This window comes from Heterocephalus glaber, unplaced genomic scaffold (genome assembly GCF_053883595.1).
Source record: "Heterocephalus glaber isolate CG9 unplaced genomic scaffold, H.glaber_assembly_v1.0 deba00001497, whole genome shotgun sequence".
Classification (NCBI taxonomy): domain Eukaryota; kingdom Metazoa; phylum Chordata; class Mammalia; order Rodentia; family Bathyergidae; genus Heterocephalus; species Heterocephalus glaber.
Window position 1 is genome coordinate 13,403,710 of NW_028258320.1, and position 26,821 is coordinate 13,430,530.

General features: G+C 39.1%; 1 protein-coding gene across 3 annotated transcripts in view; it reads right to left on the reverse strand.

Annotated features, from left to right (window-relative positions):
* Positions 1-26,821, reverse strand: part of Samd8 (sterile alpha motif domain containing 8) — an 87,863-nt gene that overhangs the window by 14,941 nt on the left and 46,101 nt on the right. For all 3 annotated transcript variants that reach the window (XM_004846328.4, XM_021259651.2, XM_021259650.2), the window contains exons 3-4: positions 16,829-16,924; positions 13,667-13,784 (exon numbers count right to left, since the gene is read on the reverse strand). In XM_004846328.4, the coding sequence (XP_004846385.2) occupies positions 13,667-13,784; positions 16,829-16,924 (214 nt within the window). The remainder of the gene's footprint in view (positions 1-13,666; positions 13,785-16,828; positions 16,925-26,821) is intronic.

Sequence of the window (26,821 nt, forward strand, 5' to 3'; positions counted from 1 at the left end):
CTAAATATTAAAACAGAAACACTTGAGCCGGGGATTTAGCTCAGTGGTGCCACCACCTGCCTCGCAAGCAGAAGGACCCAAGTTCGATCCCTGGTGCCAAAAAAACCCCCACCAGAAACACTTAATTCACTAGAAGACAGAATAGGTAGAACTCTCGATGACACTGGTGTAGGCAAAGACTTTATGAACAAAACCTTAGTTGCACAGGAACTACCAAAAAGAATCAACAACTGGGATCTCATCTTATTAAGCTTTTGCACAGCAAGAAAAACCACCAACAGAGTGAAGAGAGTAGGAAACATTTTTGCCAGCTGTTCCTCCAACAAGACTAATATCTAGAATATATAAAGAATTTTTAAAAATCAGCCCTCCTGCATTTTAAAGACCTAATCCAATGGGCATATGAAATGAATAGACCCTTCTCAGATGAAGAAGTAGAAACAGCAAATAAATATATGAAAAAATGTTCAACTTCACTGGTCATTTGACAGATACAAATTTAAACAACACTGAGATTCCATCTCACTCCAGAAAGAATAGCTGTTATCAAGAAATCAACCAAGAACAAATGCTGGAAGGAATGTGGAGAAAAAGGAACCCTTTTCCACTGTTGGTGGGAGTGTAGACTGGCAACCACTGTGGAAACCAGTGTGGAGATTCCTCAAAGAACTAAAACTGTAGGTTCCAGCTATTATTCCTCTTCTTGGTATCTTCCTGAAAGAATTAAAAGCATCATATCACAGCAATATATACACACCTTTGTTTATAGTGGCACAGTTTCTAATAGCTAAATCTTGAAACAGCCCAAATGTCCACCAACCAATGAATGGATCAACAAATGAATGGATAAAGAACATGTGGTTTTTTTATACAATGGAGTACTATTCTGCCATAAAGAAGGATAAGCTTGAGACATTTATAGCTAAATGGATGCACCCTGAGACCATACTCATAAGTGAAGTAAACCGAACACACATTTAAATACCACATTGTTTCTCTGGTGTGAGAAACTGAACATGGAAATAATAAATAATAAAATGTACAACAGATATCGGGAAATGGGAAGAAAATGTTCAAATGAGATGGGGAACAAGGGAGGGGGAAGGGGGAAAGGAAAGAAAGGACATGAAAAAAAGAAAATCGAAGGAAAAAAATGGAAACAAAGCTTTTATATATAAAGGAGGGGGGAATGGGTAAAAAAAGAAACAAGAGGGCCAGGGATTTAGCTCAGTGGTTCTGCCACCTGCCTCACAAGTGCAAGGTCCTGAGTTCGACCCCTGGTACCCCCCCAAAAAAACCCCCAAAACCCCAAGATATATCATGTACAAATTCCCTATGATGAATGTTATCATTATGTATATCTAAAATGTACCAATAAATGTCTTGCTAAAAAATAAAAAAGCAAGAGGTGGTATTTTGAGGGAGATTCATGGTAATGTGTCTTTTACTATAATACATTTTTAAAATTTATACATTCATCATATATTCTGATCATTCCTTGTATATCCACCTATGGGTAAGGAATGCTGATAAGTGCTTTTATGTGTTGTTGTATTCAATCTTCACAAGAACCTCATGACGTGATTTAATTTTTAGATGAGGAAACTGGTTTAGAGATCATACAAGTATGCAATATTAAGGCCTGGATATGAACCCAAGGAATCCCATCCCAAAACTCTGTCTTAAAGATTCTATTATGGTTAATGACCAAGATAAACAACTTCACTGGGTGTTGCAACCACATTAGAAATCTTGTTTTCCCTTTCTGCCTCAGTTAAGGGAGAGATAAGAATTAATTTTTTTTTTTTTGGTACCGGGGATCAAACTCTGGACCTTTTGCTTTCCGAGGCAGACGGCAGCACCACTGAGTTAAATCCCCAGCCCAATTAATTATTTTTGAGACAGAGTTCCATTATGCAGCCCAGGCTAGTCTTGCACTAACAGTGATCCTCCTGCCTCAGCCTCCAGAGTGCAGGGATTACAAGTGTGCCCCACTACACCTGGCTCAAAAATTTATTATTGAAGAAAAAGTGCCTCGCAAGCGCAAGGACCTGAGTTCGATCCCCGGTACCAAAAAAAAAAAAAAAGAACCAGACTAAGAAAAAGTGAAAGTGCTACACATGGTTTGCTTCTTCCATGACCTCTAATGAGTATATGCAATGCACTTTTTTTTTACCGGGGATGGAACTCACAACCTTGCGCTTTCGAGGCAGGCACGGTGGCACTGAGCTAAATCTCTGGCACATGAGATGGTACTCTTGAGAAAGTAAAAAATCCTGAAGAGAGTTCTAGGACCAGGTCTTAACCAAGGACAGGAAACACGTGATGCCAGTCAAGAGAAAGCAACTCCCTTAGCCAGGCACGGTGGCATACACCTGTAATCCCAGCAGACTCGGGAAGCTGGGGCAGGAGGATCACTGTGAGTTCCTGGCCAGTCTGGGCTATGCAGGCCAGCCTAGGATATGCAGCGAGACTCTGTCTCAAAAAAACTAGAAAGAAAGCAATTCCTAATTACTTAAGTCTGCCCCACCCTTTCCATCCTAAATTTCTCATATATTCTTCCAGAAAAACCAAAGCAGAACAGGATGCTCTAAGTAGAGAAGGTGTTATACTTGCTTTAAGAGTACATAAACTCCAGAAACAGGCACATTCTTGGATGTGTCCCCAAGCCCCCCATTTCCGGGAATGCAACCTCAAGCAATTACTTTATTATAATGAAGATACCTTATGGAGTTCACTGTAAAGGATTTGATTGCTTGCTACTATCTCCCTTTCTTTTTTTAATGATTACTACAAATAATATGGGTCAAAAAGTAGGCTATATTATAATTCAAAGCAATTAACAATATTCGGGACAGATCAGAATAGAAATATCCATATATAACTAACTGATAATGGAAAAGAGTCATCAGAGACAGAACATGTTCATGCAGCACAGAATGGGACCTAATTTATTTTGTAGCACATGCTGCAGCATTATGCATAGAGCCATTCTTCGCCTCAATGGCTCTCACAATTTAGTGAGATCAAATTTTCTTGTCCATATAACATGCTTTGTGGGAGAGTAAAATACCCTCCCCGCAAATGTACTTCTCTGGCATCTTTCGACTTGGTTATTCAGAGAGCTGCAGACAGAAATAGCTCTGAAAAATGTGTCCTTTGTAAAACAGATTAAAGGTTTAAATATAAAAAAGGACTATAAATGTATCAGATATCATCATTCATTAATCAGAATGGCAGTGACTCAAAGATTGATGACAAGCGATGAAGCTGATGAAGCTGACATACATACATACACCTTGTTAGCTGTAAAAAACCAGCCTTTTTCCCCCCTAGAAAGATCAATTCTTTCACTAGACATTTCTACCTACAAAGGTATGTAACACTATAGTCTTTGTCTTTATGTTTACAGTTGCTGTGGGACAGGTTACAGCACATAATTCTTAAACAGTGGAGCTGTTTAAGACCATAAATCCAGGGCTGGGGATTTAGCTCAGTGGTGCTGCTGCCTGCCTCTCAAGCGTAAGATCCTGAGTTCAATCCCCGGTACCAAAATAAAAAAAGACCATAAATCCAGCAAGACAAATCGAAGTGGAGACTAAACATAACTATGAACACCCAAAGAATGGGGGTCACTATGTGGTTACACTATCTTCATGGTAAAACACTATTTTTCACTCTTTTGGTTTTTTGAGACAGCCTCAGTGTGTGTAGTTCAGATTGGCCTTGACCTCACTACATAGCTCACGTTGGCCTTGTTGGCTTCAAATTTGCAGTGATCTTCTTGCCTCACCTGCCCTGAATGCTGGAATTACAGGTGTGCATCAACAACCCACCTGGCACGGTAAAATATTTAGTTACTCTATGCAAGCTACTTCAAAGGAATATACACTTATGCTTTACACTAGTTATTAGAAAACTAGGAAATTAGGTCCTAATTATCTCTTCTTTCCTAATCTAATTTCTAAAACAACAGAATTTCTTCATTACCCAGCTTAAAAGGAACTTATTTTTATAGAGAGTAACAGTACGAATCCTACAGATATGTGGATGTGAAACAAAATAAAATGCAGAGGAAAAAGTGTCACTCTCAAAATAAAATCTATTTTTAAAAAAAGTGTCAGGGCTGGGGACTTAGCTCAGTGGTACCACACCTGCCTTGCAAGCGCAAGGTTATGAGTTCAATCCCTGGTACCAGAAAAAAAAAAAAAATCACTCTGGGAACTTTTTTATCAATGTTTTTTCAATGATGAACAGAGTATGTTTGGAAACAAAAAGTAAATACAACCGAATCCTCAATGTCATCTTTTCAAAACAAAAATTATTTAGAAAAAGGAAAGTGTCTAATTGAGAGGCTGAGGCAGGAGGATTGCAAGCTCTGGCCAGCCTGGGTTACATAACAAGACCCTATCTCAGAATAATATATACATTAGAAACTGGGGTGGGGTTGGGGATGTAACTCAGTGGTAAAGCACCCCTGTAGGGGAGGCGGGGGGGATTCTATCCCCATACTATAGAAAACAAAAAAAGAAAGTGGAAGGTGTGTCTCTGTTTAAGCAAATGGGCAATGAACTAGCATTTTCAAAAGGGCATTTTGGGAATGTGTAACACAATTTTTAAATAATTTTTAAAAATTTCTGCTATGTGTGTGTGGTGCTGGGAATCACATGCTAGGCTTCATGCATGCTAGGCAAGCACGCTACCACTGAGTCACTCCCCCATGTTATATAACTTTTCATGTGCATATGTCTTTCAATTCCATAACTCTACTCCCAGTAATTTATCTGAAGGAAATAATCAAATAAGCACAAAGTGCAAAGGACAAAATGGCAGAGTGAAGTCAGCACAGGGCACAGCCTCTCCAGAACCTGCTATCCAGACACCTGGAAAACAGCACCTTAGCAAAGAGAAAAGGAAGAGCTCCAAGAATCAATAAAGAGCCAACAACAAAGCTAGAAACCACGGAGATGAAGACAATGCAGAGAAAAGGACTAAGCATTCTGGAGAGCAGCTTCCGGGGAGGGCCCTGTCTCCACAGACACAAGGCAAGCCTGGGAGGGTTGGCAGCCCAGGAAGAAATAACACACCAGCAGCTCTAGCCCCAAGAAAAGCCCAGTCACAGTAAAGTGGAAATACACCCTGGGGTTTTACTCTGAAAGTGACCCCTTCCACATGGCAGGCAAGGGCTGGAGAAGAAATCCACTGCAGTAAGTGCCATATTTGGGAGTTGACTGATCAGGAGCCATTTGGGGAAGGGGCTAATTTAAGACTGAGCTACTCCAGGAATCAGAAGCCACATTTCAGCATTTCTGTGGTTACCTACCTACACAATGACTGGGTGGGGGATGGCTACAAGACACAGTCCCAGAGAGGGAGGGGGCTAGTCACGGACATCTCCCCATGAGAAGTTTAAGCAGCAGCCCACTTAGGTCAGAAGGACACAGTGGTCCCACTCTCTGTGTGAGAAGCCAGGCCAGTCACATGCAGTTTTCTGAAAGGGTCGGGTCTGAAAATGCCAAGGCATTCAGTCCAGTGGACCCCTTGACACCCCTGTTTCATCAAGCACGGGGCCAGGTATCGGTGAGCTGTCTGCTTTCTCTACTTGCCAATGTGATCAGGAATGTGCCTCAGCTTGGACTGAGAACACATCCCAGAGGGCATGGACACAGGGGCCTCTGGAGCAAGGGGGTGCCTCATAAGCCCATAGGCTGTAAAGCTAGGTGGAAAAAGAAATGATGGAAGAGTGCACAGAGGGGCACAAACACTAAGAGTTGCTGATACAGCCCTAAGGCAGAAACCACACCACTGATTGACTCCGCCAAGTAGGAATTGTGGGGCAGGACTCAGCCTTCACACAGTGATGTGGGTGTGGAAACAAAAGAGGCCCTGGTTGTGACTCACTGTCCCTCTCCCATATTCGTGGGTTCTAATACCACAGCCTCTAGAAATAAAACATTCATCCATGTGGGGGAATTTTTTGGATTCATTTTTCCCCTTTTACCGCCCCCCCTTTCTTTGCTCTTTCATTCCTTTTTTCTGTTACCTTTAGCTTATTCTACTAACTTTTTTTCTTGGCGAGAGTTTCATTATGGAGCCCAAGCTGGCCTTGAACTTGTGGTCATACTCCTGCTCCTGCCTCAGCCTCCCCAGTACTGTGATAACAGGTGTGTGCCATTCTACCTGGCCTCTACAAACTTTATTTTATTCTTTAACTAAGTGGATGGGTTAGTTGGTTATGTATATTTATTCATAGACAGAGTCTCACTATAGTTCAAGCTGGCCTCAAATTCACTATGTAGGCCAGGTGTTGTGGCACACACCTATAATCCCAGCACTAGGGAGGCTGAGGTAGGAGGATCAATATGAGTTCGAGGCCAGCTTGGGCAACATGGTGACTTGAAGGCCAGCCTGGATTATATAGGGAGACTCTATCTCAAAAAGCAAACAAATTACCTATGTAGTCCAGGCTGGCCTCAAACTCACAGCAATTCTCCTACCTCAGCCTCTCAAGCACTGAGATTACAGGTTTGTGACACCATGCCCAGCTGGATTCTTTTTTTTTTTTGGTACCGGAGATTGAACTCAGGACCTTGGGCTTGCGAGGCAGGCGGTGGCACCACTGAGCTAAATCCCCACCCCTGGCTAGATTCTTTATTTCATATTTCTCTCTTATTTTTTCTTTCTTGGTACCAGGGATTGAACTCAGGACCTTGCACTTGCGAGGCAGGCACAGCACCACAGAGCTAAATCCCTGACTCGTTTCTCTCTTCTTCCTTTTCATCTTCTCTTTTTCAAATTTTACTTCTTTCATTTTTCCCCCTCCCCATCTTCTCCATTTTATCATTACTATTAACCCTTATTGTTTATTTACTTGACTGATACTACTAAATTCTTTTCTGCTGTTAATTGTACAGTTGTTGCATTTAGTAGATAATTACTGTACATCAATATTTGGTTTGTTTTTGTGTCTGTCACATTATTATTGTAGATCTTTCCTAGTGAGAAGAGAAGTATATGCTGCCTGCCTCACAAGTGCAAAGACCCAAGTTCAATCCCTGGTACAAAAAAAAAAAAAAAAGAAAAAGAAAAGATAAAGAAAGAGAAGTATAGTTGTAGCTTTTATTGCTTCCTATGGTATGTCACTATCTGATTTGCCTCCAGCTGTATTACTGCAGCTGAATTCCTGGCTATTGCCAATGGCAGCATAGTTATTACAGTTTTTACTGTATGCCAATATCTTGTCTGTCTTTGTTTCATCAACATTACTGCAGTTCTGGAGTTTGAGACCAGCTGGTGCTACATAGAGAGTTCAAGGCCAGCCTGCACTACAAATTGAGACTCTGTCTCAATAAAACAAGAAAAAAAAATTACTGCAGTTTGTTTTCTTTTCTCTGTGTGATGCTGGAGAGCAAGTGTCCAGAAGACCCTCAAATATTACACTGAGTAGGTTGAAGAGGGGTACAAACACCAAAACATAGCCAGGCACAAGGACACATCACAGGGAGACAGATTCTAATTAAAGAGATCAACATTGTAGGCAGTTTTTCTACTTTAATTGATCTTCAATCTGCAGCACAAAAACAAATACAAGAAAGAAATACAAGAAAGCAAGGCAACAAGATGCCTCCAAACACTCTCAGCCTCTCAAACGCTAGTCTCATGGACACTGAAGAAGTGGAAAACACAGGCTACTAAAGAACTAAAAAACCAAACAGTCAAAATGCTTTAAGAGCTCAAAAAAGAGACATACAAGCAATTTCATAAGATGTTTAGTGAGCTTAAAGAGAATTTTATTAAACAGATAAAAGGGTTTACTAATAAACTGCTTGATGAGCTTCAAGAAACAAAAACAATAAACCAATTGGGTTAAACAAGACAATACAAAATATGACCAGTTTGGTAAAGAATTAGAAATTATGAAAAGAAAGCAAGCAGCAATACAAGATATGAAAAATTCAATGAAAAGCACGGCTAGCAGATTCAACCAATATGATGGCAGAGAATCAGAAAAGACAAGGTAGATATAATAGACTGTATTTCAATGATACTTTAAAAATGACAAGACACCACACCAAGCTAGCTCTAACAGCTGCTATATGACCCAAAAGAAACAAATCTCCTCAAAAGATTCCAATCTTTTTGGAATAAAGGAATAATTAGAAGATGACTCCAAAGGTATGAAAAAATTTATGTGCTGAAATCATAGCAGAAAACCTTCCAAGTCTAGGGAAATAATTCAATATTCAAGTGCAAGAGGCATATAGAATCCCAAATTGTCACAACCAGAAAAGAATTTCTCCATGACACATCATAATTAAAATTCCAGAAATTCAACAAAAGGAGAGACTACCAAAAGCTGCTAGAGAAAAGCAGCAAGTTACTTATAAAAGCAGGCCTATCAGAATTACAGTGTTTTCTCAGTACAAACCTTAAAGGCCAAGAAAGCCTGAAGCAAAGTTTTTCAAGCCCTAAAAGAAAATAAATGTCAACTCAGATTCCTATATCTTGCAAAATCAGCTGTCAAAACTAAGTAAAACTTTCCATGATAAATGCTAATGAAATACATAATCACTGAACCACCATTACAGAAAACTCAAGGGAATTCTAGACAGAGATAGGAGGCCACTAGCACCAAAGAGCCCAAAGGAAAGTACGCACCTAACTGGAAGAGTAGTTAAACAAAAGGAAAAACAAAATAAAACAAAGGAATCGGTACTGGAAAATTAATGTAATGACAGGATTCAATAAGCACCTTACAATAATAACTCTCAATGTCAATGGTCTTAGTTAGCTCCCCAGTCAAAAGACAGACTGGCAGAATGGATCAAAAAACAAAATGTAAAAAAAACCAAAATGTAACTGTGTATGTCGCTTATAGGAGACACATGCCATCCCAAAGGAAGTACAGAGAGTCAGGGTGAAAGAACGGAAAACGATACTCCATGCAACCCGAGCTCAAAAGCAAGCAAGAGGAGCTATCTTATTTTCAGACACAGCAGACATCAAGCCAAAACTGATCAGAAGCGACAGATGGTTGCTACATAGTGGCAAAGGAACAATTCAACAGGAAGAGATAACAATTATAAAAATCTATGCACCAAACAACAGTGCACTCAACTTCAAGAAACAATAACAACTAGACATAAAAGAACAGGTAGATTCCAAAACAATCATACTTCAACATCCCACTCTTAGTTCAACCAGAAAAAAATATATATATATATATAAATATCAGAGTTAAACCATAACATGGAACAAATGGACTGAACGAATATCTACAGAGTGTTTCATCTAACAACAGAATACACATTTTTCTCAGTGGCACACAGAGCTTTTTCCAAAACAGACCATATCTTAGGCCATAAAGCATGCCTAGACAAATACAAGAACTGAAATAATCAATAGCACATTATTGGATCATAGTGGAATGAAGCTAGAAATCAACAGCAAAAGAAACCAAGGAAAGTACATAAACACATGGAGATTAAACAATAGATTACTGGATAATCAATGGATCTCACAAAGTATCAAGGAAGAAGTAAACAAAGTTCCTAGAGTAAAATGCCAGTGGAAACATTATACTACAATGATACATACATATTTTATAGCAGCAAATTCACAATAGCTAACTCTTGGAAATGGCCTATATGTCCAAGAGAAGAATGGATTTAAAAAATGGTATACATATACAATGCAGTCCTACTCAGTCATGATGATAGGGAAATGTTTTAGACAGCTCAGTAGATTAAATATTAAAGTAACTGCAGAAGCAAAATAGGTAATGTATCCCTTTAAGACTTGCTTTTTCCCTTTGCTCTTGTTGTGTGTTTTTTTTTTTGGTACCGGGGATCGAACTCCGGTCCTTGTACTTGAGAGGCAGGTGGCGGAACCACTGAGCTAAATAAATCCCCAGGCCTGCTCTTGTTGTTTAAAGTGAAGGTTATATGACTCTTTGATCTGTAGCTTTACTATAGATAACATCTTAACTCTGAAAACAAAGTTGCAATGCTTGGGCAAATTTGTAATATATGTTTTAACTGTCATGTGCTTATGGCTGTAACCATTAACAGAAACCACTTGTGTTTAACCCATTAAATGGGAACTGGAATTTTTACTTACTCAACAAAGACTAGGGATAAGATAATGACCAAAAAGGGTATAAAAGGGAAAGCAGAACAAGCATAGTTGAGGACACTGACCAGACCAGATTCTGGTGGTCCTGCCTGCTTGCAAGCAAACTTTTATTATTTTACCCGAATTCTGTATCTCCGTGTATTTCTTTCTGTGAATTCTGGAACAATGAGAAGAATAAATTTGAGTCATTTGTAAAAACAAAAGGGGGGGTTGCACGCACCTTGAGATCATAATGCTAAGTGAAACAAATCAGACACCGAAGGTTAAAATCACATGGTTTCTTTTACTTGAAAAACCCAAAGTTATAAATAACTTAAAGAGCAAAATAAAAGATAATAGGAAAAAAAGGAGTTAGATAATTTGCAGATGGGAAAGGACTCTAGAGCTGGAGGGAGAGGAAAGGGAGAAGAGGAAGTAAAAAGGACTGAGATGTGGTATGTATATATACAAACTCCCCGTGATAAATGTATTCATTATGTTTTGTAAATATATACTAATAAAAAAAGAGAAAAAAAGGAAAAACTATAAACACATAAATATAGCACTGTTTATAAATAATAAAATTTGGAAACAATTAAAATGTACATCACTTGGAGACTGGAAAAACACAATAGAATACCATGCAAATGTTAAAAAGATGAGGATAGCTATAAATTTTATCAACAAAGTAAAAAACATTAAATAAAAAATAAGAAAGGGGCCAGGGAGCACAAGGTCCTGAGTTCGATTCCCATACCAAAAAAGAGGATAAAGAACGGTATCTGTAATATAATCCTTTCATTATGTAAGTGTGGCGTGGTGGCACACATCTGCAGACCTATCTACTGCTCAGGAGGCTGAGGCAGGAGGATTGCCAGTTTGAGGCCAGCCTAGGCTACATAGCAAGACCCTATCTCAAAAACAAAAAACGAAACAAACCAAAAAAAGAAACAGTGTTTTAACATGGACCTAGGTGCTGGGCCTGCAGAGGCCCTACTGGTAACTAAAAGCAGGATGAACTATGCATCTCTGCCCTCATTTTTTTTTTTTTTTTTTAATCTGTCTCATCTTAAAACTTCATTTCAGAGCTCTGCTCAGGTCTTCACATAGACATATTAGTCACTGAAGGAGTTTCTGAATTACAAGGTTCACTAGATCTAAATTTACCTAGCCCAGTGGTGGCAAATCTATGGCACGCATCCCACAATGGGCATGTAGAACTCTCCCTTTTGGCACGCAAGCCAAGTCGCCCCAGCAGCCAAACATCAGATATTAAGGTTTAAGTGCACTGTTGGGACTTTGAATAAATAAGCAGGTTTCTACGGGTTGCAGTTTAGGCATTTGTCTTTAAAAGGTTTGTCATCACTGACCTAGCTTATATCATCCCCCTTCAAGACTGAGGACACTAAGGCCGGGGATTTGGCTCAGTGGTTCCTCCACCTGCCTCCCAAGTGCAAGGTCCTGAGTTAGATCCCCAATACCAAAAAAAAAAAAAAAAAAAAGACCGAGGACACCAACAACCAAGTAAGTTAAATTTTCAGGATTTGTAAAGAAATCCAACTGCCAGCTCTTGCAATGTCCAGTTCCTAAAAGTTTCCAGTCATTGTCCTAAACCTGCAGTCACCTTGGGTTCCAAGAAAAGCAGAGCCTCACAGACCACCCCATGGTGAGGTCACCCCCTGCAAGTAGGAGAAATTACATCACAACAGGAACCAAAACTGTCCCCCACCCCACAGCCCACTAGCAGGAGCTGTCATCTCATTAATGCCAGGGATGACGGCCCTCCAAGAACCTTGCAAAACCAGTCCTGAGATACCAATCCAACAACCAGACCACACTCTGATCGGGAGTGCCCATGATGCCAGCCATGCCAACCTCCCTTTGTTCCTTTTCCCATTAAGCCCCAAAGCTTTTGTCAGCCCCTCAAAGACAGATATGGAGCCTCCATCTGTGCTTCCCAGCATGGCCATGCTGACTGTAGCTCCTTTCCTGCCCTCTGCCATTGCTTGTCTCCTCTACTGGTGCTTTGGGACGCTTGGCAAGCCTCGTCTACTGGGTCCCCAGTGACTGGGGCTTTTGCTCTTAAAACTCTAGCAAGAGTCTTAACATAATTTGATTTTTTTTAACAATAAGCTTATATAAATTTATAAGTAGAAAAAATTATTTTTCTTTTTTTGCCAACAATAAAAAAAATCCCAAACAGCTTTTACCTTTAAAATGAAATAAAGTATTTCTTTTTTTTTTTTTGGTACTGGGGATTGAACTTGGGTCCTTGACCTTGCAAGGCAGGCAGCGGAACCACAGCTAAATCCCCGGCCCATAAAGTATTTCTTTTTCTTTCTTTTGTTTTTTTTTTTTTGGTACTGGGGATCGAACTCGAAGTATTTCTTTTATACTAAATCTTAAGTTATATTAGCCAGCTCTCTTTTTCTTTCTTTTTTTTTTTTTGGTACCAGGGATCGAACTCAGGTCCTTCCGCTTACAAGGCAGGCGGCGGAACCACTGAGCTAAATCCCCAGCCCCAGCTCTCTTTTTCTTACTACTCAGTCTCAACACTCCTAGTATCTGGAGAAGGTTTATTACCCTTCAGCTCAAGGGTAATATTTTTAGCTCTTGATCTTCTTTGGCTTTTTAATCTTCCCTAGTTGTATGTCAGCTATTTATACTGTAGAACAGGAACTAACGGCTAATTTTGTTTTACAAGCAACATTAAAATAACAACAAAAGTGTGAATATATACATTTGAATATGTGGAAATACAAAACTAATGTATGAAGGCTTAGAAAAGTAGGATAGTAAATTTGGTCCAAATTTAATCAGTTGCAATAACCAATTTTATTTATTTATTTTTTGGGACCAGGGATCGAACTTGGGACCTTCCGGTTTCGAGGCAGGCAGTGGAACCACTGAGCTAAATCCCTGGCCCAATAACCAATTTTACATATCGAGTATAGGTGATTTTTTAAAGTCTCAAAACATTTTTTAAAAAACAACACTTTTTTTGTTTCTATCAGTATAATTTCTTCTCTCTGTTTAACCAAAAGAGATGTGTCCACTGTATACCAAAACAAGAAGCTACAAAGTATAAAATAAAAACAAAAAATCCGCCATTATTTTGTATATCCCAGAAACAGTGTAGAGTTCTGGGTGCTCCATTTTATGGGCTATGCTAAAACTGAAACAATTCTTAAAAAGGAGTGATGAGGACAATGCAGGGACAAGACCATGACAAATGAGGGACTGAAGATGCTCAGGATGGAGGGAAAGGGAAACTGGGGGAAAAGATAACTGAAAAAAACCCCTTTCTACAGCTAGAAAACTATAGCTCCACAGCACAGAACTAGTATCAATGATTACAAATAACAGGGAGACAAGAGCCTGTCTTAAGAAAGATTATTACTAAATTATCTGTAGAGGTTTATTTTAGATATTACAAAAACCAAGAAATACATCTCAGTAGTAAAGACAACATCTTAGCCATATTGCATATATTGTGCAATCAACTAAACAAGAACAAGAGGAAGAGTGAGTGATAAAGAAGGTAGCAGGCTACCTTTCCAGTGCACTGCAGGTGCTGTCCTGGCACGGAGAGGGAGGTCACAAACATGGTAAAGCAGCGAAGCAAGAAGACAGTGCCCATCAGACTGCAGAGCCTTCGCAGAAGGATTGACCTGTGAATAGAGCGACCAGAGAGGGGCAAGATCAGAAGAAAACATAGTAAAACAAAAACAAATCCCCAAAAAACAAAAAAAAAGCACCACCCCAACTGAGGCATCAAATGTCTACTTAATGGGAAAGCAAGCAGAAAACCACTAGACTTTTGGAAAAGTGTAGGAATCTTAGACACTACCCTAAAGCATCATCACCCAATCAACAGAATCCTGCAGTGACTGAAATGCTCTACAACTACACTGTCCAAGACGCTACCTGCATGTGGCTTTTGAACACTTGAAATGAGGCTATGTAATTGAGGAACTAAATTTAAAGTTTATTTTTATTCAAATTTTAATCACATGTGGCTAGTGCCTGCCATATGGAACACTCCAGACATAAATTAGATTCTAAAAGCATCAGATCAGTGATAAAACACAGCTCGAGAAGAAGTTTTACAAGATGGAAATAACACCTGAAAGCTTAGTCCTATTACTCATAAAATGTTGTGGCTTCGAATTATTTATTTATAAGATATAAAGTTAATCACTTGAGTCTAGAATTTTTTTGCTCATTAATAACAAATTGGTTGATGACTTAGCTAATATTCTTTTCCTAAAGTTCTAAAATTCTATTTTTTTTTAACCATAGGAAACATATAAAATTTATTAGATGGACTTAAAATCAACACAAATCAGGCACTTCTTGAATAAAGACTATGGGAATTTTCTACCAAAGAACAGCATTATCTAGCAGGCAATAACAGGAAAATTTAATCTTTAGTTTTTAGAACAATACGCAAGGGTTAGACAATTATAAGAAATACTGCATAAGCATCACAATGGTATCCTGTTACATTTCTTCACACTCCCACCACCCCCACTCTAAGGTTAAATTGAAAAAGTCACAGTTTAGCATTAAAAGTGCTAAATTCTAGCTATTACTCCACTATCATGGTCTTAAATTATTATACATTCTCTGATAGTTTTACTTTTGAGTAAGTAGAGCTTTAAAAGACATTTTCTATAATGTATCTGCATCTACACAGTCAATGCATAAAGTTGATTATTCCGATATTTTTAAAAATCCATTTCAATAGGTTTACTTTGTAAAAATAGGCTTCTTATTACTAATTCCTTTAGACATCTAATGGTGATATGTTCTTTCAGTAAACATAAAGGGGGAAAATGGAATAGGACAATGGATTACGGAAGTCTTTAGGTTAAATGCTACAAAAATACTAAATTTTTAAAAAAGTGTTTTATATTAAGTATATATGAAACAAAAATTTAGAATAACTATAATTCGGGTAAGAATGAACTGCACAGTGACATCCATTTGTACAATTAATTAATTAATTAAATTATTTATTTTTAGTTTTTTGAGGCAGGGTCTTCCCTTTGTAGTTCAGGCTGGCCCTGAACTCAATATGTAGCCCAGGCTGACCACGAACTTGTGGCAATCCTCCTGACTCAGCCTCCCAAGTGCTGGGACTACAGGCGTATGCCACCTTGCCTGGCTGTATTATTTATTTAAATGTCCAAACAGATTAAGATTCTTGGGGACAGAGACTTTTGTTTTTCAAAATAGTCCTGTCTCCCTCAAAAACAAGCACTGAAAACAGTGTTTGGCATGTTTCAAACTTCAGTGTGTACACTGGTGTAGAGCTTGGCATCTGCACTCTAACAAACCTCCCAGTGATTCTCAGAAAAGTGATGCAAGGCCATACTTTGAGAAATAGTTTCTTTGACTAAGTATATATTACCACTTCTATTTAACTGGCTCCTACTGTGTTTTGCTAACATGAAGGTTTCTGAAAATAGTTCCCTTTTTTTGTTTTAAAGTGTGGATAAGTTCAAATCTATGGGGCCCTGGGCCAGGGATTTAGCTCAGTGGTTCCACCATCTGCCTTGCAAGCACAAGGACCTGAGTTCGATCCCTGGTACCAAAAAAAAAAAAAAAATTTAGATCTTGGGCTGGGGACTTAGTTCAGTAGTGCTGGCACTGGCCTCTCATGTGCAAGGTCTTGAGTTCAATCCCCAGTACAAAAAAAACCCCACAACTATGGGGTCTTGTAAGGCAAAACTAACCAGAAAGCAACAGTAATACCACATCTGATTTTAAGCAATCTAGAATTTTAAAATATTTCTAAAAAAGAAAAATGTTATAAAACAATGTGTAAAACAAAAATATTATAAAACAAGACAAAATGGGACAGAAAGAGGCTCAATATGGCCTCAAAGTGTGATAAGAAAAGTCATCATCAACCTTTCTTTTCACATTGAAGTACTAAAATAGCTTCAGTTTAGGACTTAAAAGCCATCATATGGTCACCTCAGCACTTCAGATACAGAGAAAGGACTAAAAATTACAATAAAAGCCCTATTCCTCTCCAGAGTTCCAAAAACAATAAACAGCAATAACCACAAATTTTGCAGTTCTTCTACAAGCCTTAGTTTTTCCTCAAATCAAGTGATTTTCCCCAGAAAGTCTCCTCTCCTCTATGCTTCCCTTTTTTTATTTAAAAAAAATCCTTCTCTTTGTATTTCTTGGTGCCAAGAAGCACTTTCCCTATTTAGCGACTTCCTACACCATCTGAAGTAAAGTACACTGACTAGATGATCGCATGGTGTACAGATTAACTTCGTTTTAAATGGGCCTCTTTCAAGCAGAGAACAACTTCTTCCATGCAAACATCTGCCCAAACACTATCCTTGCAGGAGTTTAGAAACACTTCCAGTTTGTCTAAGAAAAATGAATGAATGAATGAATGAATGAATGAATGACAATGCCAAACTGCCAAGGGTTTATCCACGGTTGATCATCCCTAATTCTGATCTTTCCCTGCAAAACACATTCAGAATATTACTAAGTAGGTAAGTATTATTTTAGGCTGACATTTTTGGTGATCTAATCCCAAACATTTTCCTTTGCTAATAACTATAATGTCACATTGACCAAAAAAGAAAATTAACCAGAAAAATGTGAAGGCAGGGGCCACGGTTAGATGACCTGATGGAAGAGTCACAACACTTGGAGTCTTTTAATTTTATATGTAAGGTACCTGTGCTTGTGAAGAAGAAGAACCAGGAGCCAAATGTAGCAGAGAATCACACCGCACACTTCGGTCATGGCAAAGGCCCATGGGATTCTGGGAACACTGCAACAGAAAAAAATTTGAGCTCAAAGTAGATGCTACCCTTTATAGTAAGAGATTCTTCTAATAATAACTTTTACATTGCTTTATATCCTTTCTTTCTCAAAGGTTCTATGTGGAGATTCTAGGGAGAAAATCTGTTTCACAAAGCATCCTGCTCATCAGTTGTTTGTCATCTGTGATTCCCAGTCATGGTTCTCTGTGAAGAAGTAACATCTTTTCTCTTCCACCCTAAAGCACAGCAGACCTGGACACTGGACCTCCCACCAAGAATGGGAGAGGCCTGCTTCTTAAGTGATGTTATTTCAGAAGTCAGACAATGAAGACTTCAACTTGTCTTTTTAATATTTCTGTAGGTAGCCAGGCGTCATGGTGCATTCCTGTAATCCCAGCACTGGAGAGGCTGTGGCAGGAGGGACTGTGCTGGGTTCAAGGCCAGCCTGGGCTATGTAGTGAGACCCTGCCTTTAAAAAAAACTAAAATTCCATAAACGTTGAAAACTATGTATGTTACTTATATCATTTTTTTATAGTTTAAATTTTAGAAGTCATTTCAAAAAATTTGTAATTGGAAAATTTCTCTTACGTAAAACCACTCTTTTCCTGTGAAAGTCAGATAGATAAGGAATAACAGGTTTTGTTAAGAAGTAGAAAATATTTGTTTTGTTTTTGGTGGTGGTGGGGGGATCGAACTCCAGACCAGACCGTGCTGCGAGGCAGGGAGCTGTTTTGTTTTGTTTTTGAGACAGTCTCCCTATGCAGTTCAGACTGGCCTTGAACTCACTCTACAGCTCAGGCTGGCCTTGAACTCCCACAGTCCTCCTGCTTCAGCCTCCTCTGGAGGGCTGGAAGTACAGGCATGTGCTATTACCCCTGGCTCATTCTTGTTTTTAACTGTTTTCTGTCAGTCCTCCCTTGTTTTGTATCCCGGGTTTGCTTTTATCTTTTCTGTTTTGTTTTGTTTTGTACGGAGGAACTCAGGTCCTTGCACTTTCAAGGCAGGCAAGGTGCCACTGAGCTAAATCCTCCGCTCTTGCTTTTGTCTTTTCCATTTGTTACTCTTTTCCCCTTACAATCCACAGTTCCAGTGATTATGCACTAGTAAGATAGATAACACTGAAAAAGTGAAGTGGAGGAAAGATAAGGGAAGGGAGGACAGGGGTGCGGTTTAGGAAGGGAATAGAGAGAGGGGGAAGGAGGAAATAGTTCAAATAATCTCCAGTAGTAGTATTACTTTTGGCTTTATTTTTACTTTGTACTTTCTTTTTTTTTTTTGGTACTGGGGATTGAACTCGGGTCCTAGCGGCAGAACCACTGAGCTAAATCCCCGGCTGAAAGAAATGATATTAATGGTCTACTCCAAACTTTACTCAAGAGTAACTGAAAAGAGTTACTCATCTTCATTTAGGGATTTTTAGATCAGAAAGCATTTGTGTACTTTTAACTTATTCCTATCTTATTTACCCGGTGTTACTGAAGAGTTATTTCACATAACAGAAAATTTCAATTTTAAAATAAACACTTTCAAAAATAATACACATATATACAAAGATAAATAGTTTCCTAATGTTTATGATAAAAATAAGTCTTCGGTCCCTATTTCTAAACTAACCTTTTTCCTTCCTTCCTTTTTTGTTTTTTTCCAGAACTGGGGACTGAACTACTTCAATTCTTCACACTAAGCTACATCCCCAGGCCTTTTTATTTTGAGATAGGGTCTCACTAAGTTAACTGCCCAAGTGAGACCAGAACTTGGGATTCTCCCTCCTCAGCATCTCAAGAGCTGGAATTACAGGTGTGCACCACCTTGCCTGGGTAAACTAAACCTAATTCTTGTTACCCAAAGGCAATCATTTTTAATCTTCTAGCTGTCTCATCTGGCAGCTAAATCTTTTAGTCACATACTCCCCCAACACATGCTCACAGTCTCTTTTGCTCTTACTATTTCATAATCTTGTTTAAAATAGTTTTTGGCTTTTAGTTAATATAAAATATATAGGGGCTGGGGATTTAGCTCAGTGGTTCCGCCACCTGCCTTGCAAGCGGAAGGATCCGAGTTCGATCCCCGGTACCAAAAATAAATAAATAAATAAAAATAAAATAAAATATATAAAAATGTTTACAGTGGAGCCAGCAAAAGAACCATGATTAAATTCCTTCCTTGTACAACTTAAAAATCTGTGGAATAAATACTTATTTTTTAAATTTGCTGTTTTCTGTGTGCTTATCATCAATAATCCCCAAACTATTTTTTTATCAAACTGAATTTTTCTTGGAGAAAAACCTTGTGTTCTTTCTGCTCTTATTCCAATTTAGAATGGTTGCATTTTGTAGTTCTCTTGCATGGCTATTTCTCTGAGTAAAATTAACCTTCATTTTGGGAATTCTTCTTTGCTATATCAAATTTCGTTTCCTAAGCCCCATGTCCTCCTCTTTCCTAGTTTACTCTTTAGTTTACTGAGGCTACACACAGTAAAATTCACCTTTTAGCTGCACAGTTCGGTGAGTTTTGACACATAAGTGTAGCCTCCACCGTAATACAGATACGGAACATTTTCATCACTGCAGAAGGTTCTTTCCCTTGTGTCCCTCTCGTAATCTCCCTCCCCTCTAGTCCTGAGGCAACCACAGACCTGATTTCTGTCCCTGAAAGGCTGCCTCTTCCAGAATGGAATTGTACAGTACCTGCTCAGATAGTCTTTGTATCTGGCCACTCGCACTTGGCACAATGCAGGTGCGGTTCATCTAGATTGCTGCACATGCAGTTCTCCATCCACTAGCTGGCTGAGGGGTACCTGGAGTTATCTCCAGCATTCGGGGACTATGCATGAAGACCACATGCAGGTTTTGCATGGACATGTTTGTATTTCTCTTGAGTAAATACCTATGAGTGGAACGGTTAAGTTCTATCTTAAGAGTATGTTTAACTTCTTAAACTATGAAACTATTTTCAAAGCAGTTGTACCGTTTCACACATCTACTAGCAATGTATGAGAGTACCAGTTGTTTGGAATCCTCATCAGGACTGGGCACTGTCAGGTTTTTTCATTTTAGCAAGTCTAATAGGTGTGAGACAGGGAAAGTAATATTTTGAGACCTGCAAGTTTTTACACATGCTTGGTTTACAGCCTTACATCCAGCTGATGTTTACCTGGACTGAGAATGCTAGGATGGATATTATTTTCTCACATAACGTTCCATTTCTTCTTCTACTTCTTTTATTGAGACAGGGTCTCACTTTGTAGTTCAGGGTGACCCTGAGCTCATTATGTAGCCCAGGTTGGCCTCGAACTCCTGGTGATCCTCCTGCCTCTGCCTCCCCAGTGCTAGAATTACAAGTATGCACCACCACACCTGGCTCCAGCATGCTATTATTTGATTTCTTGATGGTGGCCATTCTTTCTGGAGTAAGATAGAATCACAGCATTATATTAATTTGTTTTTCTCTAATGGCTAGAGATGTTGAATTTTTTTTTTTTTTTTTTTTTTTTTTTTGGTACCAGGGATCCAACTCTGGACCTTGCACTTGCAAGGCAGGCGCGACACCACTGAGCTAAATCCCCAACTGGAATATTTTTTCATGTATGTATCTATTCATTTCAGTTGCCCTTTTTTTGACTGTCTTTTATTTTGGGGGGGGGTTCTAATTTTTGAGTTCTTTATATATTCTAGATACTGTATTAGTCTTCTGACCGAGGATTAGCTGTCAAAAAATTTTTTCAAATTCTGTAGGTTGTCCCTTCCCTTTGTTGGCTGTTTCTTTTGCTGTGCTGCAGCTTTTCCCAGCATCATCTGCCCAACAGGTCACCCTTCCTCCAGTGTGCATTTCTGGCCCTTTGTCAAGGATCAGATATGTGGTTTCTGCATCCTCTGTTCTGTCCCACTGACCCACACATCTGTTTTTGTGCCAGTGCCATGCTGACTTTACTGCTGGGGCTTTGTAATGTACCTTGACGTCTGGGATTGTGATGCCCCCTTTGCTCTTACTGCTCAGGATTGCATTCACTATTCTGGGTCTCTTCTGATTCATTATGAATTTTAAGATTGTTTTCTCTATTTCTGTGAGGAATGCTGTTGGTATTTTGATTGGGACTGCATTAAATCTACGCATCAGTTTTGAAAGTATGACCATTTTGACTATATCTAGCTGGGTGTGTAGCTATGCTATGTAGCCTGAACTACATGGCAAAACCCTGTCTCAAAACAAACAAGTAAATAAACAAACAAGACAATATCTAAGAAAAGGGGATACCTTCCCATTTTTGGATGTCCTCTTTGATCTCTTTTTTCAGAATACTATAGTTTTCATTAGAGAGTTCACTTGTTAGGTTAATTCATAAGAATATACTTTTTCTTGATGCTTGCATGAATGGCATTGTTTTCCTAATTTCTTTCTTGGTGGGTTCATTATTGGTGTACAGGAATGCCACTGATTTTTTTGTACTGACTTTGTATCCTGATGTTTGGTCATTCTTCACAGAACATACAAAATGAAGTACTAAAAAAGATAATTAGATGTTCTGTGTAATCAGATGTTCTGAGTACATGAACTAAGTGCTGTCACATTGTGGATTTCATGGCACAGTGATTAGGCAGAGGTCTGGTTGACTGGATAAAAGGATATCACTCCAGCAACAGTTACCTACAACCCTTTTGCTTGTGCAGGTTTTTCAAGAATCTGTTATTGTGGTTGGAGGACAGGAGGTGGGAAGAGATGAGGATGGGTTCTCAATCTGAAAGTTTCAGTGAAAAGTATGTACAAGCACTTGTACACTTTTAGTTAATCCTCTTGAAAACATGTCATCTTTGTTTTCATGGTGTCCATAGTGCCTCACAGGCAAATGCCCCTTGGAACACAGAAGGTCTATTAGCCTCTTAGATTTTTTTTTTCCTGATACCTAGGAAGGGCTCCACTAGGTCCCATTGCTTTTTATCTACATAAGGGACAGGGCTCCAACAATAGCCTCTTACTTCTAACACCACTGCTAACCCCTCCCTCCAAACTGTGTGACTCCTATCATCAGTACAACAAACAAAACAAAGCCAAAAAACCTTTTTCAAGAGTGCAGATGTTCACTCCTGTGACTCTAGCACTTAGGAGACTTGAGGCAGGAGGCTTGCAAATTCAAATCCTGACTGCTATTTAACAAGCCCCTGTCTCAAAATAAAAAAGGCTGGGGATGTAACTCAGCTTGAATGCTCTGGGTTCAATCCCAGTACCCCCCCCCATACACTCTGATCTCATATCCTCCCCACTCCTAAGCTACAGCTCCACTTGTCTGCAGCCTTACAGAAAAACTTGCCCTATAGGAAAGATTTAATCATCTCCAATTCTTCTGTTATTTTTTTTTTCAGACAGGGTCTACTATGTCTTTCAGGCTGACCTTGAACTCATGGTGATCCTCCTGCCTCAGCCTCCTGAAAGCTGGAATTACAGAGATATGCCACCACACTTGGTCTATTTATTGTTTCTATTCTCTTTCTCTTATCATTTCTTCAACTAATTCTATTACTTTGAAAAATTCTGATCCTACTGAAGTTATAAGAATAAGCATTTTATAGTCTTCATCTGAATCTTCAATTGTTTGTAATACTTAACATTTGCAACCTTCACTCTATTTCATTATTTCTACACATACCCTCATAGGCACCTGCTGTTTGGGGGAGAATGAAATCTATAAGAGTATGTTAATGACCTTACGATACTTTTCACCTAAATACTTTTTTTTGGTTTTTTTGAGGGTCCCCCTTTGTAGTCCAGGCTAGCTTTGAACTCACTATGTAGCCCACATAGGCCTTGAACTCACAGATCCTCCTTCCTCAGCCTCCTGAGGGCTGGAATTACAGACATACACCACTATGCACAGCTTCACCTGAATATTTTTAACATCTATCTCTAGGAATAGATATATCCTTTCCATAAACCAATATACTACTGCATTACATTCAGGAAACTGTAACATGATTTAGTACTATCATTTATTTATTTATTTATTTTTGGTACCAGGGATTGAACTCAGGTCCTTGTGCTTGAGGCAGGTTACATAACCACTGAGGTAAATCCCCAGCCCAGTACTTTGTGTGTTTTTTTTTTCTTTTGGTACCAGGGATCGAACTCGGGTCCTTGAGCTTGCACAGCAGGCAGTGAAACCACTGAGCTAAATCCCCAGCCCCCCAGTACTATCATTTAATATTCAGTCTATATTTAAATTTTCTGAATTGTCCTAAAAGGCTCCGTTACAGATTTTTTTTTCTTAATCTAGGATCCAATTAAAATTCATGCATTGCTCTTAGTTATGTTTCTTCAATTCCATTGCAATCCCCCTGGTTTTTCTTTGCCACAACACTGAGATTTCTGGATGGTCCAGATGGCTGTCATGTGTTCCATGACTAGACTGTTTCCTCATGCTTAGACTGGGGGTAAAAGGAATTGGGCAGCAAGCTTACTACACAGGCAATGTCATAAACATCACATTAAATGTACCCCATGCTCGTTTTCCCACCGTGACATACCTACCACTTGCTCAGCTGGTTAGGATGATGCATGCCAGATCTTGCAATCACATAGGTCTCTGATCCCTTCTGTAATTAAGTAATGTGTAAGATGGCTCCTTCAGATTGCACGAATGCGCTACTACCAATGGCCTTTTACCTCCTGGACTTGCCTGAATCAGCTGAATTGGAGGACATGGAATACATGACTTCATATTCGCTGAGACTGTTCTTGAAGGGCTTCTCCTCTGATTCTTTTTTTTGATTTTTTTGTTTATTACTACAGATTTACAGATTAGTTTTCTTAGTAAATTTTTTTTTTTTGGTACCAGGGATCAAACTCAGGTCCTTGCACTTGCGCAGCAGGCAGTGAAACCACTGAGCTAAATCCCCAGCCCTTTCTTAGTACATTATAATCCACTGCCATCATTATTCTTCTTGATGTTCCAACTGTCCCAATCAGATCAGCAGGAGCTCCTGGAAAGCAGTTCCCATGTCTTTTACAGGTTTCTACTGGATCGTGGCCTTCTTGACTTTTGGCGCAAGATCTGCTTCACGGTTGATTTACACTCTCCTTGCCCCAGACTTAAAATCAGCCACTTCAAGGACCCCTAGTTTGGTTCTTTTTAGTGGGGAATGGTATTTAGAAACCATGTGACTATTGAGTTTCTCTTGAAAATTACTTCATATCAGTTCATAAAAACTGCATTCTTTTTAATAATTAAACCACACTCCAGCACTTCAACAATTTCTCATGGATAAGCATTTAAATTATTTCCAGTATTTATAATTAGTACGAATGTCACATCAAATAACTACTTATCCATTTTAAAAAATACTTGTGGAAAAATGCTGTGAGGTAAGTTCCAGTGTGTCTCACACTCTCTTAAACCCATTATGGTCAGGGCTCTGCCCTTATTAAATGGCACAGTTACTGATGACCAATATATTGTTAAATCCTCTGATCAGCTATCATCTTACTGGACCTCTCAGACCATTTGACACAGCTAATTATTCCTGCCTTCCTAAAATAACTTTCTTTGCTTGGCTTCCAGGAAATTTCTCTCTGCCCTGGCCTTCTCAGTCATCTTCACCAACCTCTAAAGGTAGAATGTTCTTGGGCTGAACCCTCAAACCTCTCCCTTTCTGCACTCACTCATTAGGAGACCTTGTCTGTAATAATCACGGCTTTACTCATGCTGCAAACTCCTTTATCTTAGCTGAGCTCACTCTCTGAACTTTGGCTAATTTTCCACCTCTTGACATGTGATTTATTATAAAAGATATCTCAAATTTAATGTGTCCAATATGGAACCTTTAATCTTTTCTCTAAGTCAGCTCCTTTCTTCCTATCTCTGTAAATTGCAACTCCATCGTTCTGGTGCATAAGTCAAAAATCCTGAAATAATCTTTGACTTCATTCTTTCTCTTACACCTCACACCCAAGTACACCAACAAATCCTGTTAGCTCCACTTCAAAAATATATACAGGATTTGGGCTGGGGATTTAGCTCAGTAGTTTTGCCACCTGCTGCGCAAGCGCAAGGACCCAAATTCGATCCCTGGTACCAAAAAACAAAAACAAAAACAAAAATATATACAGGATTTGACATACTGTACTATGTATTACCAGCCATATCTAATCTAACTTCTTCTTCTCTAGCTGAATTCAGTAACAATCATAACAGATTTGCTTCCCCAGGCTATTCTCAATACAGTAATTAGAGTGACCTTTTAAAATTGAAGTTAGAGCACGCTATTCTCAACATTTTCTAGTGGCTTCTCTTTTTACTTAGAATGAAAGCCAACATCCTTATAATGGTCTGCAAGTCCCTACAACAATCTGGGTTCCTGTCTCCACTCAGCCTTGGTCTTCAACTGCCGTCCTCATCTTACTTGCTCCTTAAACATACCAGGCACACTCGAACTTCAGGATTTTTGCATATACTACTTCCTCTGCCTAAAGTACTCTTCTCCCTAGATAAGCACATGGTTTTCTGCTTCTGCCTTTACGTTCTTAGGTTTTTAGTTGGGAACATTATATAGAATAGCAAAGGAGACTTCTTAAACAGCTCTCAATCAATTTTCTCTATTTTGGCATCACCCTTTCACCTCCGGTATCTAATCCTTTGAGAAATGTGTAATATAAATTGAGTTAATTCTCAATTATCCCTGTTGCTATTTCAGAATTAGGATATTTTAGGTTTGCTGGTTGTCATTCATCTGTCTGCTCTCAAACTTCCAAAAGTGTATAGCTGTTTTCTCCTCTTTTATCCACATCGCCTTGTAGGCTTACAAAGCAACAACAACAACAAACTCATTATAGTTTTAATCAAGGTTTGACAAAGAATAAAATGTGATGCATGTATTATTCTGCCATTAATGTGGATGTTTAAAAGTATATATACTATAGTGACATGTGCATGCAATCCCGGCAATGTGAGGCTGAGGCAGGAGGATCCCAAGTCTAAGCCCAGACTTGGAAACTTACCAAGACCCTGTCTCAAATAAAAAAAATAAAAATAAAAAGGGTTAGAGATAATAGTTAAGTGTGAAGGCCCTGGGTTCAATTCCTAGTCCCCAAAAATAATACAAAAAATGCCCACATACAAGGGACTTTTCAGAAGGACAAGACAATAAACAAAAATGGAGCAGGGGTGGTGGGGCACACTTGCAATTCCATTTCAAGTTGGAGGCCAGCCTGGGCTATTTTCCCAGGCCAGCTTGACTACAGAGGAGGACCCTGTCTCAAAAAAACCAACCCAAACCAACAACAAAACAAAGTAAGAAGATATAACAACTTTTTAAAAGAGTTTTTAAAATCACAATTATTTAAAAAATGGCCAGGGCCGGGGATTTAGATCAGTGGTTCCACTGTCTGCCTTGCAAGTGTAAGGAGCCCAGTACCAAAAAAAAAAAAAAAAAAAAAAAGGCCAGATGTGGTGGCATACACCTATAATCCCAGCACTCAGGAGGGTGAGGCAGGAGGATCACAATTGGTTCAAGGCCAGCCTGGGCTACCTAGTGAGTTCAAGGCCAACCTGAATTACAGAGTGAGACAGCAAAAACAAAAGTTATAAAAACAAACAGTCGTCCCCCCCCCCCCCAAAAAACCATCTCAAAAAACAAACAGTTCCAATTTATTTATTTATTTATTTGGTACCAGGGATTGAACTCGGGTCCTTACACTTGCAAGGCAGGAGTGGAACCACTGAGCTAAATGCCCCCGCCAAGAAAATCATTTTCTTAAAAAAAAAAAAATAGGTGACGAAGCCAAATGTGGTGGTGCATGTCTATAATCTCAGGACTCAGGAAGGATTCCAAGTCTGATTCCCACAAGCACACCTTAGTAAGACCCTGTCACAAAATAAAAAATAGAAAAATAGCTAGGGATGTAGCTCAGTAACAG